At 49.6% G+C, this 12,561-nt stretch overlaps 1 protein-coding gene across 2 annotated transcripts; it reads left to right on the top strand.

Moving 5' to 3' along the window:
- The first annotated feature begins 3,158 nt into the window (after window positions 1–3,158).
- CLDN19 (claudin 19) lies at window positions 3,159–12,561 on the top strand. Of its 2 annotated transcripts, none has more exons than XM_083513308.1 (5): window positions 3,159–3,541; window positions 7,950–8,114; window positions 9,941–10,025; window positions 11,654–11,800; window positions 11,977–12,561. In XM_083513308.1, the coding sequence occupies exons 1-5, from the start codon at window positions 3,319–3,321 to the stop codon at window positions 12,053–12,055; spliced, it is 699 nt and encodes a 232-aa protein (XP_083369434.1). In that variant the 5' UTR covers window positions 3,159–3,318; the 3' UTR covers window positions 12,056–12,561. The 2 variants fall into 2 exon arrangements, with proteins under 2 accessions (XP_083369434.1, XP_083369435.1); XM_083513309.1 differs by having other exon boundaries at window positions 3,160–3,541; window positions 12,163–12,561.

Here is a 12,561-nt window from a genome sequence, read left to right as displayed (position 1 = left end):
TTCCCTTATGGAGAACGGTCTGGGGGCCGTTCTATAGCCCTTCCTTTGCAAATTGCCCTGAGTGAAATGGAACTGGGGGGTGGGAATGCACTGAAAAGTTTGGAATGAATCAACGACCTGAACGTGCAAGAGCCCCACAAGCGAATCAGAGCATGAACGCAAGCGCTCATGGTTGCATAATTGCCCCTGCACACCTATCTGAACGAGTGCTCAATAAAGGCTGGATATAAACTAACCTCTGCATAAGCTGTGTGCAAGCAGGTCAGGAAGAATGCACAACAGAACAGTCGGTGTGAAACGGGCCCTCAGAAAACCTGCCTCTCCACACCTATTAGCCTATTCTGTGTCAGCTGAAGTTTCCAAGCCATCTGCAACAGCTCAGTCAGTAGAGCATGAGACTCTTAATCTCAAGGTCGTGAGTTTGAGTCTGACCTTGGGCAGAAGAAAATCCTGCATTGACGGGTTGGACTAGATGGCCCACGTGGTCCCTTCCAATTCTGCAGTTCTATGATTCTGTGATCTTAGAGGGCAGCCCCACATTGAGGCTTCTCCAAAAGGCCTTCCTCTTGCACATAAGAACATTAAGAAGAGCCTGGTGGATCTGGCAAATGGCTCCTATAGCCCAGCATCCTGTTCTCACAGTAGCCACCAGATGCCTGGGAGAAACCAGCAAGCAGGACCGGAGCACAAGAGCCCTCTCCGCCTTCTGTGGTTTCAGAAGCACTGTTGCCTCTGACCATGGAAGCAGATTGTGGCCATCATGGCTAGTCGCCATTAATAAGCTTTTCCTATTAATTTGTCTGGTCCTCTTTCACAGCCACCCAACTTGCTGGCCATTGCTGCCTCCTTGTGGGAGGGAGTTCCACAGATTAACCGAGCGCTGCGCAACAAAGTGCTTTCCTTTATCCCTCCCTGAACCTTCCACTTCATCCGGTGTCTCTTGGAGTTCTGGTGTTAATGAAGAGGGAGCAAAACGTTTTGCTCTTTGCTTTCTCTACTCCATGCATAATTCTACCGACTTCTAAAAATCATGTGTCTTGGTGGAGCGCACCAGCAATTCTCTCAAAGGCAACCCTGCAGAGCAATTTTCCAAACTGCTTTAGGCAGGAATGCGCAGGGCGCGAATTGAGTTCTGGCCTCGGGCCAGGATTCACGCTGGGGGCAGCAGAGGCTGTGTGCACTGAACTGCAAGATATAGTCTGTTTGTGACTGTGGCTTTTGTTTTTTTCCAACCAGGATTATTTTTATTTTTTATTTTTTTAAGCATTCTTTCTTTTACACACATACTTGCAGGGTGGGGAGAGTCAGTGTAATCCGCAGGAAGCCAAACACTCCCAACGGTCTCGTGTCAATGAGGTTTTTTGTTTACGGACGGAGCCCACCCGGATTCCAGCCCAAATGCCAAGCGCCCCCCACGTATGGGGCCTAGGCACAAAGCGAGCCTTTGGACAAGGAGAGGGAAAGGTTATGCTCATTAGCATGCAGCTCAGGGCTACTTTACTAGACAAAGGGCAGGAGTTGAAGAAATGAGAGGGGGGCGGGTCAAACTTTCCAAATGCCATTGTGTTCGGAGGCCCTGATCCTGCTAAACGAGGCACCTGACGCTGACTGCAATGGTGCCCATGTACCACAGGAGCCAGCTCCCTTCGCCCCCTCCCAATAAAATATTTGAGAGCCCTGCCCCCCCCCAAGTGCTGGGTTAAACCCTGTGGAGGCCCCATGGCAGTCAAAATCTCAGGAGGCCCCTCACAAGTTATCTCAAAGCTTCGACTCGGTTTGACTCTAATTTTCTTTCAAGATCAAATCAATATTATTTCAATCTCTTGTTGTGGGGCCCCTCAAAATTGTGGGGTCCATAGGACGGTGCCTACTCTTCCAATTTGATAATCTGGCACTGTCCCTCCCCCTCCCCAGTTGGTGGGTAAAAAGGTAAGGTCCAGTCGCGGACGACTCTGTGGTTGCAGCGCTCATCTCATTCTATAGGCCGATGGAGCCGGCATTTGTCCGCAGACAGCTTCCGGGCCATGTGGCCAGCATGAATAAACTGCTTCTGGCGAACCAGAGCAGCGCACAAAAACACCGTTTACCTCCCCGCTGGAGCGGTACCTATTTATCTACTTGCATTTGACGTGCTTTCAAACTGCTAGGTTGGCAGGAGCAGGGACTGAACAACGGGAGCTCACCCCATCACAGGGATTCAAATGCCAACTTTCTGATCAGCAAGCCCTAGGCTCTGTGGTTTAGACCACAGCGCCACATTCAAATGGTGTGCGTGTGTGCTGCAACTTGTGATTGATTATGTGATCCCCATGGGTGTAGCCAGGGAAGCAGGATGGGCAGCTGCCCCCTACCTAAATCAAGTAAAAATATATATATTTAAAAAACCCTTAGCTAAAATTAGAAATTGTAGAAAGGTTCGGACAGATTTTTCTGAGCACTTGGGGGCAAAATAAAGTCATTTAAAACAACAGTTGTTGAGAAATGTCATTCCAAATCTGCTGGACAGAGCAAGGTGATGACAGGTGGGTGTCCTTCCCCCCCCCCAATTCCTGGCTAAGCCCGTGCCTGCCTGCCCCCCAAATATTTTATTCAAATAGATAACCTTGGCATGCCCCAGTTTTTGATGCATATCTGGGGGGCGGGGGGCGGGAGACTTCAGGCATCATTCTATTGTGTGCATGAGAATGTTCCTTACAGTCTGATCCTCTACAAATTTACTCACATCCCTTGGCACTTAGAACCTGCTGCCTTGGGGTTGGGGGGGGGGTCCATTCCAACTACAGTGGTACCTCGGGTTAAGAGCTTAATTCGTTCCGGAGGTCTGTTCTTAACCTGAGGTACCACTTTAGCTAATGGGGCCTCCCGCTGCCGAAGCACGATTTCTGTTCTCACCCTGAAACAAAGTTCTTAACCCGAGGAACTATTTCTGGGTTAGCGGAGTCTGTGACCCTAAGCATCTGTACCCTGACGCGTCTGTAACCTGAGGTACCACTGTACCATTCTGAGGTTCTGTGTGATGCCTTTTGCTCATCGCTGCGAAGGGCCCAGCGGTGCTCAGGGTGCCTGGACTCGAGGGCTGGCTCCTCCCGCTCCGGGGCCAGCCTTGCTATGGGGTGGGGGGGGGGAGAGAGAGGACGAGAGCAAAGGAGCGCGGGCGGGCGAGCTCGTCCGCTGCCAGAGCGTGTTCCCTCGCGGGGGCGGCCCCTGGCATCGTCGGCCGCCGCCGCTGCAGTCGCTGCTGCAGATCGCCCCGTCGGAAGAGGCAAGCCCTCTCCTCCTCCTCCTGCCGTCGCTCCCCGTGGTCCTCTCCCTCTCTCCATGGCCAACGCGGGGCTGCAGCTGGTGGGCTACTTCATGGCTCTGGCCGGCTTGGTGGGCTCCATCTGCTCGTCGGCGCTGCCCCAGTGGAAGCAGAGCTCCTACGCCGGGGACGCCATCATCACCGCCGTCGGGCTGTACGAGGGCCTCTGGATGAGCTGCGCCTCGCAGAGCACCGGGCAGGTCCAGTGCAAGCTCCACGAGTCGTTGCTCTCGCTCGACGGTGCGTCTCACGGGTGCATGGGGGGGGGGGCGCACAGGGAGAGCCGGGCCTGCGGTTGCGCCTCGCTGGCGTCCAGCAGACAGCCTGCGGGTGGGTAGGGGAAGCGGGGCTCTCGCCTGACGGGATGTAGCGCAGCCTCCAAGCGTCTGTCACCCGAGGTACCCCCTCTAAATCAAGTACAGTGGTACCTCGGGTGACAGACGCTTCAGGGTACAGACTCCGCTAACCCAGAAATAGTACCTCGGGTTAAGAACTTTGCTTCAGGATGAGAACAGAAATCGCGTGGCGGTGGCAGAGGGAGGCCCCATTAGCTAAAGTGGTTCCTCAAGTTAAGAACAGTTTCAGGTTAAGAACGGACCTCCAGAACGAATTACGTTCTTAACCCGAGGTACCACTGTAAATGAATAAAAGCAATTTACTAAAAAGTAGACATTGTAGAAAGATTTGGACAGGTTTTTTTTCCTGAGCACTTGGGGGGTCAAAAGAAATTTAAAACCACTGTTGTTGAGACATTTGCTTCCGAATCTGCTAAGAAGAGGTTGATGACAGGTGGGTGTCCTGCCGCCCCCCTATAAATCCTGGCTGCACCCATGGCAGCATCCCCGGATCTGGAACCCCTTCCCACTCAAACGTGCTGCGTGTTTGTATGTGGTGGGTTTTAGCTACACAGTGGTGGTGGCTGAGCGCTCTGCTTCTCTCTTCTCCTAAAATAGGAAAGAAAAGATCCCCATCCCACAAAATTGCCTTCGATTGTCTCCAGTGCATTGAATTTTTGATTGTACATTCTTCGGGGCAGAGACCTGTGTTCTTGTTATTATTATTAATTTATTTATTAAAGTTCTTACGTTACATTGTCAGACATTGTCATATTACATCACAAAACTTACTATACTGTAATTTTCAACCTGTACGTATACTTTAGATACATAAAGATAAAAGGAAAAGGAAAACCAAAAAGAAAAAGCTATTCCAAACTTATTCCAAAATCGTATATATATCAACACTTTGGACTTCCTGTCTATCCCGTTGTATATTACTTTTTTTTTTTTTTACAAACGAATGTACTCTTATTGTTTTATACTTCTTTACATTTTACCTAATACATTCCAATATCAATATGTACGCTTGGTCTTGTTCCTCAACTCAGTCTCTCCCCAACGTCAATCAAATGCTTGCATATATAGTGAACCTTTACTGTATTTTTGAACATATATCTATCCCACTTTTCCATAAATTTTTGTTTTGAGTTGCCTCTCAGGCTATTTGTCAGCTGTGCCATTTCAGCAAATTCTTGTAGCTTGTTATGCCAATCCATGATTGTCGGGACTCCCTGTGTTCTTGTTAATGCTAAAATGCCACACAGTTGATATCTCCTCCTCCTCCTGCTCTGCTTTTATTTTTATTACAGTATTAGCTTTCATATTCTTTCATATCCAAGCTAAACCTTGGCATCATATAAAGGCATTGTGAGTGACCTCTGGTGAGCCTTGTCTCAAGGCAAGGCTCAAGGTGATATTTATTATTGTTTAACATTTAGTGCTATTTCGTATCCACGTTGAGCCTTGGCATCATGTAAAGGTGCTGGAAGTGACCCCTCGTGAACCTTGCCTCAAAGGAAGCCTCGCGGTTACAGTGGTAGCTGTTTACTATTTGGGGGCTGCCTCCAAGTAAGTGCTACCCATTGCAATTACCATATTGGCCCGAATATAAGTCGCACCCGAATATAAGCCAGACCTTTAAAATTGGAGAGGGGGAAAGAAAAGAAGGGGAAATACCCAAATATAAGCCTCTTCATTCCTCACTGCTCCTGGCTGCATACCGTAATGTCGTGAATATAAGCCACACTTTGACTTTCCACAGTCGGAATATGGGGGGAAAGTGAGGCTTACATTCGGGCCAATGCGGTAATGAACCTAAGTTAGCCATGCCTACTAACTTCAGCGGGTTTACTCTGAGTTGGACTAACTCTGGATACAAACTATTACTATTGATAATTATTATTTTGCAGTATTCAGTATCCACAGTGGGAGGGTGAGTCCCACTGTCATTGTTCTGCAAGAGCACCCCTCCATGCAGAAATGTTGGAGATGCATTGAAGAAAAACAATACAGTGGTACCTCGGGTTAAGTACTTAATTTGTTCCCGAGGTCCGTTCTTAACCTGAAACTGTTCTTAACCTGAAGCACTACTTTAGCTAATGGGGCCTCCTGCTGCCACCGTGGCGCCGGAGCACGATTTCTGTTCTCATCCTGAAGCAAAGTTCTTAACCCGAGGTACTATTTCTGGGTTAGCGGAGTCTGTAACCTGAAGCGCCTGTAACCTGAAGCGTATGTAACCCGAGGTACCACTATAAAGAGGAGTGGTGTATGGACTTTCCAGAATAAGCCCAACATTAATGCCAGGGCCAGGCCGGGATGTTTTGCTGCTAGAGACAAAGTGGGAAATGCTTTTTCCACTGCTGTGTGCCCGCTGTTGTGTGCCAGCCTGCCAGGTGGGCATGCAGTGGAAAAGGAGGCTGACAGTCATGGTCCACACTCCCTGGCAGCTGGATCTGCGGCTGCTTGTGGCTGTCTGGAGCCTGCCGCCTTGAGGCAACCGCCTCGCTTCGCCTCATGGACGGGCCAGCTTTGACTAATGCAATTTGATTGTGGAAGATCCCCAGGAGGGGGAAAGCTACCAGTCGGTAGGGACGCTAATTCTTCAACAGATCTTTGCTCTGCTACCAGCTCTCTTCTCTAAGTGCTTTGCATGGGCAAAGCAACCCCTAACAGAGCGAAGATCTAAAACAGTAACTGTGCGTGTGCGATGTTCTTGCATGGGTGCAACTCCTTGCTGAGGATTAACTATTATTTATTTATTTAGCTAGCTGGCAGTACACCTGGTGTTGCCCCAGGAATCTAAGAAACAGAGACCAAAACCCACTCCTCACTATCAGGAGCCCATCACACCAGACTGGAATTAGGAAATCTTCAGAGGCATCCAAATTGGCAGAGTTTGGGCCTGACAGATGGATTCAAAATGGCGCCCATGTGTCAGTATGTGAGAGTCTGTTAGCCTCTGCCTTGGAGACCCCTTTCAGAGCTGATGGAGCCTTTGGCCTGTGTGTCAGTGGATCTGAGTCAAGGTGTAGAGCCCGGGTTAAATAGCTCTTCGCCTCTGTATCAGAGATTTTTCGTAAGTGTTGCATATAACTGTTAAAGGAGCCCTTTGCCTATGTGTCAATGGGTGAGAGTCATTGGGTAGAGTGGTAAAGAGCCTTTAGCCAATGTGTCAAAGAGGCCTTTAACAGGTAAGGGAGCCCTTTGCCCGTACATCAGAGGTTGGAACAAGGCACTCTTAATTGGAAATGAAATGAAATGCCTTTGTTAAAAATTGGTTGCTGGAAGGATTGCCATATGTCCTCTTTTTCCAGGTCACATCCTCTTTTTCATGGGTAGAGGTAAAAAGGTAAAGGTAAAGAATCCCTGGAAGGTTAAGTCCAGTCAAAGGCGACTATGGAGTGTGTTGCTCATCTCGCTTTCAGGCCAGACAGCTTTCCGGGTCATGTGGCCAGCATGACTAAACCGCTTCTGGCACAACTGAACACCATGACAGTAGCCAGAGCGCACAGAAATGCCATTTACCTTCCCGCCACAGCAGTACCTATTTATCTACTTGTACTGGTGCACTTTCAAACTGCTAAGTTGACAGGAGCTGGGACCGAGCAACAGGAGCTCACTTGGTTGTGGGGATTCAAACTGCCAACCTTCTGATCAGCAAGCCCAAGAGGCTCAGTAGTTTAGACCACAGCGCCACCCGCTGTTTAGAGTCATCATAGTGCTCCATAGTTAAAAGTAAAGGTAAAGGTAAAGTGACCCCTGACCATTAGGTCCAGTCGTGACCGACCCACGTCCCTATAGTTAAAAGTAGAAGTCGGCAAATGTGACCTGTCTTTTGCTCTTCAAAATATGACAACCCTATGGGACATTTTTGAAGGGATGCGGGTGGCGCTGTGGGTTAAACCACAGAGCCTAGGACTTGCCGATCAGAAGGTCGGCGGTTCGAATCCCCGCGACGGGGTGAGCTCCCGTTGCTCGGTCCCTGCTCCTGCCAACCTAGCAGTTCAAAAGCACATCAAAGTGCAAGTAGATACCGCTCCGGTGGGGAGGTAAACGGCATTTCCGTGCACTGCTCTGGTTCGCCAGAAGCAGCTTAGTCATGCTGGCCACATGACTCAGAAGCTGTACTCCGGCTCCCTCGGCCAATAAAGCGAGATGAGCGCCGCAATCCCAGAGTCGGCTATGTCTGGACCTAACGGTCAGGGGTCCCTTTACCTTTATGGGCCATTTTAAGCAACTTAAGCCTGCAATTGCAGCTGCCTCTTTCCCCCCTTGGACACCCCAAAGACAGGCACTTTCTTGTTTTCCAGTTCATATCCAGACATCCCGGGCACTCATGGTGGTCTCCATCCTCCTGGGTTTCGTGGGGGCTGTTGTCAGCGTGATCGGAATGAAATGCACCAAAGTCGGAGACGAGAATCCCGTGGTGAAAAGCTGGATCGCTGTGTTGGGGGGTGTCTTCTTCCTACTAGCAGGTAAGTAAGCTGAAGGCTAATATATACCCTGTGGGCCTTGTCCCAGCCTGGGTGCCAAATGGGGCCCTCTGGGCAACTTCCTCTGACCTGGGGACTCTCCCTGGTCCCTCTCTTGCTCTATTTGTACTTTCCTTGGGTGGGTATTGTTGGCTGGGTTGTGTCCTCAAACTCTGAGAATCCCTCTTGCTTGCCTGGATGGAGGACAGATGTGTGTGTATGGCAACACGTGGAAATTGGATTGTGCTGCAGATCTGGAGGCTGGTTGGCTGCCACTGCTGAGTGCCTTCTCCATGCTGCTTCTCCTGCAGTATTCAAGGCCAGACTATGTTTCCGGGCATCTTCCACCTCTCTGCTCTGCTTCTCCTGTCATTCTTCCTGTTAATCAATAGCAACAGATTCCAAGGCGGGATGCAGAGGGGGTAGGTGACCAGCAGTCCAATGGTCAGCCTGGTTATCTGAATCCTGAGGGCAAGGCCCTTGAAGCTGGCAGGTGGGGGAGCCAGTGGAGCTGGGTGGCTGCTGCAGCGTGCTCTTGCTGTCACCCCACGGATTCCCTAGGCTGCCTATCTGCCACCACTCACTACATTGAAGTGGACAGTGACACCTGTTGGTGGCCAAGGGAACTGCAGCCTGACGACAGTCTTCCATTGCCATTATACAGTAAGACGAGAGTGATATTTATTGCTCCACCCATTTTTGCTTCTGGCCTGCTGCTCACCACTGGCACGTAGCCCCCAGAAGGTTGCCCAGAAGAGAAGGTTGAAAAATACACTCCACCCTTGCTTTATTCGGTAGACTCGAAGCGGCTCAGAACAAATACAACTTTGTGGAAACAAGTTAACAAGGTGGATTATTCCTCAATAAGAGGGTTATCGGGTGCAACTGTTCTGGGCACATCCTGGTTTGGAGCATGAAATGCATATCAAGGTTCTTGTTATACTTGTGTTTAAATTTGGGGAACCCAAGCATGTGTTCAAGATAGTAAAGGAAAAAGCTAGATATATCAGCTTGCTCTGAGGCTTAGTAAGGGCAGTAGGTCAGGCAACATAGCAGTTTCTCCTTGGGCCTGTGCTTGCAGATAAGCCTTATGAAGTACATCGACCACTGAATATTGGGGGAATTGGAGACATGTGACACAAGACAGCAGCAGCCATAGGACATATAGGACTGCAGGGCCCATTCTCATTGGCTCTGCTAAAAGACCATCTCTGTTTGGATGCTCCTTCCCTCAAACATTTTCCATTCAAGCTGTTCATTTACTACTTTTAAGAACGGGTTCCTGGGCTTGCTTGTATTTCTCCTCCGCCCCCCCCCCCCCATTTATAACACAATGCATGACATGGAGAAAGCAGACAGAGAAAAGCTTTTCTCCCTCTCTCACAACATTAGAACATCCCATAAAGCTGAATGTTGGGAGAGTCAAGACAGATAAAAGGAAGTCCTTCTTCACGCAGCCCCTAGTGAAAGCCACCAACTTAAATGGCTTTAAAAGAGGACTGGACAAATTCAAGGGAAGAGAGGGCTCTCAGTGTGGCTACTTGTCACATCATCTATGTTCTACCTCCACTGTCAGAGATATTACGCCTCCTAATACCAGCTCCTGGGAATCACAAGTGGGGAGAGTACTGTTGCACTCGTGTCTAGCTTGTGAGCCTCCCACGGGCATGTGGTCAGAGACTGAGAGAATGCTGGACTAGGTGGGTCCCTCGTCTGATTCAGCAGAATGTTCTCATGATGAGTCCCAATCCTGGAACATGAGTGTAATGTGTAGTTTGGCCCCCAATTCCTATTAACTGGCTCATTTGTGTTGTCTTCTCTGTTCCCAGGTCTGTGCACTATGACGGCTGTTTCATGGTACGCAGCACGGGTGACGTACGAGTTTTTCAATCCCAGCACGCCGGTTAACGCCAGGTGAGAGCAGGGCCTGCGCCAACCCAGAGTGTGCTTTCTTATACCTCTTTTCAAACCAGAAATCACAGCAGCGGATGTGTGCCTTTCAAAACCCAGAGAGATTGCCCCAGTTGTGTACAGCATCCCCCCTCGATCACAGGTGGGGAACATTTTTCAGTCCAAGGGCCACATTGCCTTCTGGGCAACCTTCTGAGGGCCACATGCCAGCTGTGGGAGACAGTAGAGAAAAGGGATGAATGTAAATGTTACCTTTGCACACCAGGCTAATTTCGATACACACTCACAAACCCATCTCTATGGGGCCAGCAACATGCCCTCACTGCCTGAGATCTTGCTGGAAATCAGCTTTGCACCAGAGCAACACAGCACGTTAACCCACACCATGTAGCTCAGTATTGTCTACAGAGACTGGCAGCAGCTCTCCAGGGTTCCAGACTAGGGTTGCCTAGCATGCAAAGCAGGTGTTCTGTTGTTCTGCCACTCCACTGTGGCCGTTTATTTTTTGCCATCTTGAGGCAACTGAGTTTGCATGTCAAAGCCCCAAGCCAACCCCAGGAGAATGAAGACAGAATTTAGGTTAATGTTAATGGGCAAAATTTAGGCCACAACTTCATTGATTACAGAATGTGAGCGGTATTGGCTTAGGCATTGGCATCAACAGACTATATCTGCCTGCTCGCCTTGCAAGGAGTCTGGTAAGGGTTAACCACCAGTAGGGGAAGCCCCGCCAATGTGGATTGACTCAAGCATCCCCTGGGTTCCCACTGGGGTCATGGCATGGCCCTAGCCCCTCCCTGGGCTTCTGATGAGATCCACACCCCTGGATTCCTTTAACACAGGGATCAGCAAACTTTTTCAGCAGGCGGCCAATCCACTGTTCCTCAGACCCTGTGGGGAGCTGGACTATATTTTGAAAAAAAATAATCAGTGAATTCCTATGCCCCACAAATAACCCAGAGATGCATTTTAAATAAAAGACACATTCTACCCATGCAAAAACACGCTGATTCCCAGACTGTCCACGAGCCAAATTTAGAAGGCAATTGGGCCGGATCCGGCCCCCAGGCCTTAGTTTGCCTACCCATGCTTTAACGGAATACCCTTGAGCACGGAGGGGCAGGTGATGGCCGCACCTCCCCACCCCCCCACATTGCTATTCCAGTGTCTAACCGCCTAACCTTACAAAGTTGTGACGATTGCTACGAGGTAGGCAAAAACCAAATGGCCAGTGCCAATTTGCCAAGTGGAAAAAGTCCTACCAGGCCCCTCAACGGCGACCAACCGAAGTCCATAGCAAGGCCAATGATGCAACCTGAACAAAGGGTGGGAGGGTGGGAGATCCACGGCGTGAAGCTGAAAAGGGGCAATTCAGCATCGCGCCAAGGTTTAAATTGACCCCGGCCATGCCCCCCAAGCCGCCTGATTGGCCACTTGGCTAACTGGCGTGGCTGGGCCACCCCAGCATAAGGCGGGACACAGTCTCGCCCCCCATGCTGAGGGGGGAGGCTTGGCGGCTCACCCAGAATGCGTCCCTGCAAAGAGGTGGAGCTGATTTATCAGGATGCACACCTCGACATGTCTGCTGTTATAATCTACACTCTTTTCTTCTTCTTCTTTTTTGGCCTTAGGTATGAATTTGGACCTGCTCTCTTTGTGGGGTGGTCAGCAGGCAGCCTGACCATGCTGGGCGGAGCCTTCCTGTCCTGCTCCTGCCCCAAACCGGAAGAGAGAGGGCAGCAGTACTACCGGCAGTCGCAGCCTTCCACGGCTAGAGAGTACGTCTGAATCCCAAGGGAAGAAAGAGTGGAGACAAGTGACGGGTGGTTCCTTTACATGTCTGTGGAATGGAGAGGGCCAAGTGGCCTCTTGCAGCTCCAAGCAGGCTAGAAAGTTCAGAGGCACAATATCTCAGGGGTTGTTGTTATTATTGTTATTTTTGGTTCCTTCTCAGATTCATGCACAAGAAGGGATTTGGAACGTCTTCCCCACCCACAGCTCTGCAAAATGGCATCACAGATGGGCCCGTGTGAGCGGTGGGAAGGGAGTCCCAACCTCGTGATATGTTTTCCACCCACCTGTTGTGTATCTGCGGGCTTGAAACTAACAGCCCTCTTTTTATTTCCCCTTCATTTTTCAGGCCCCCTGTAAAAAGGGGAGATCAGTCCGTGTAATGCCTTCGGGGGGAAGAGAGAGACATGGTTCTGGGCCTGAGCTTTTCAATCCAAGAGACCAAAGTGACTATAGCGAGGACATTTTAAAAAAACAAACACAAAGCAGACATCCCACTGTGTTTCCCCAAGACCCCTTTTCCTTATTGGGAGAGAGAAAAATGAAAAACCAGAAAGGCATCTTTGAAAATGAAAGTTGCTCGTTTTCGAAATGTAAAAAGGTCGCATTAACTTTCCCCCATGGTACCGTTTATACTGCTTGACAATGTGGTTCTACTTTTTCAACAACGACGACAACAAAATATATAAATGTTTCTAATGGTTTGTACTAAACATTTGTCTTATTAAAATATTTTTATTGCCAGCTT

Source organism: Podarcis liolepis, assembly GCF_965112155.1.
Source record: "Podarcis liolepis genome assembly, chromosome: 7".
In the NCBI taxonomy this organism is placed as follows: domain Eukaryota; kingdom Metazoa; phylum Chordata; class Lepidosauria; order Squamata; family Lacertidae; genus Podarcis; species Podarcis liolepis.
Note: the sequence above shows the minus strand (reverse complement) of the source record. Positions and strands in the feature narration are given on the sequence as shown.

Excerpts from the sequence above, each read along its gene's own strand:
- CLDN19 (XM_083513308.1), top strand. The coding sequence starts at position 3,319 with ATGGCCAACGCGGGGCTGCAGCTGGTGGGCTACTTCATGGCTCTGGCC. Across the intron at positions 3,542-7,949 it reads GTCGTTGCTCTCGCTCGACG|TTCATATCCAGACATCCCGG; the intron begins GTGCGTCTCACG and ends CTTGTTTTCCAG. Across the intron at positions 11,801-11,976 it reads CAGCCTTCCACGGCTAGAGA|ATTCATGCACAAGAAGGGAT; the intron begins GTACGTCTGAAT and ends GTTCCTTCTCAG.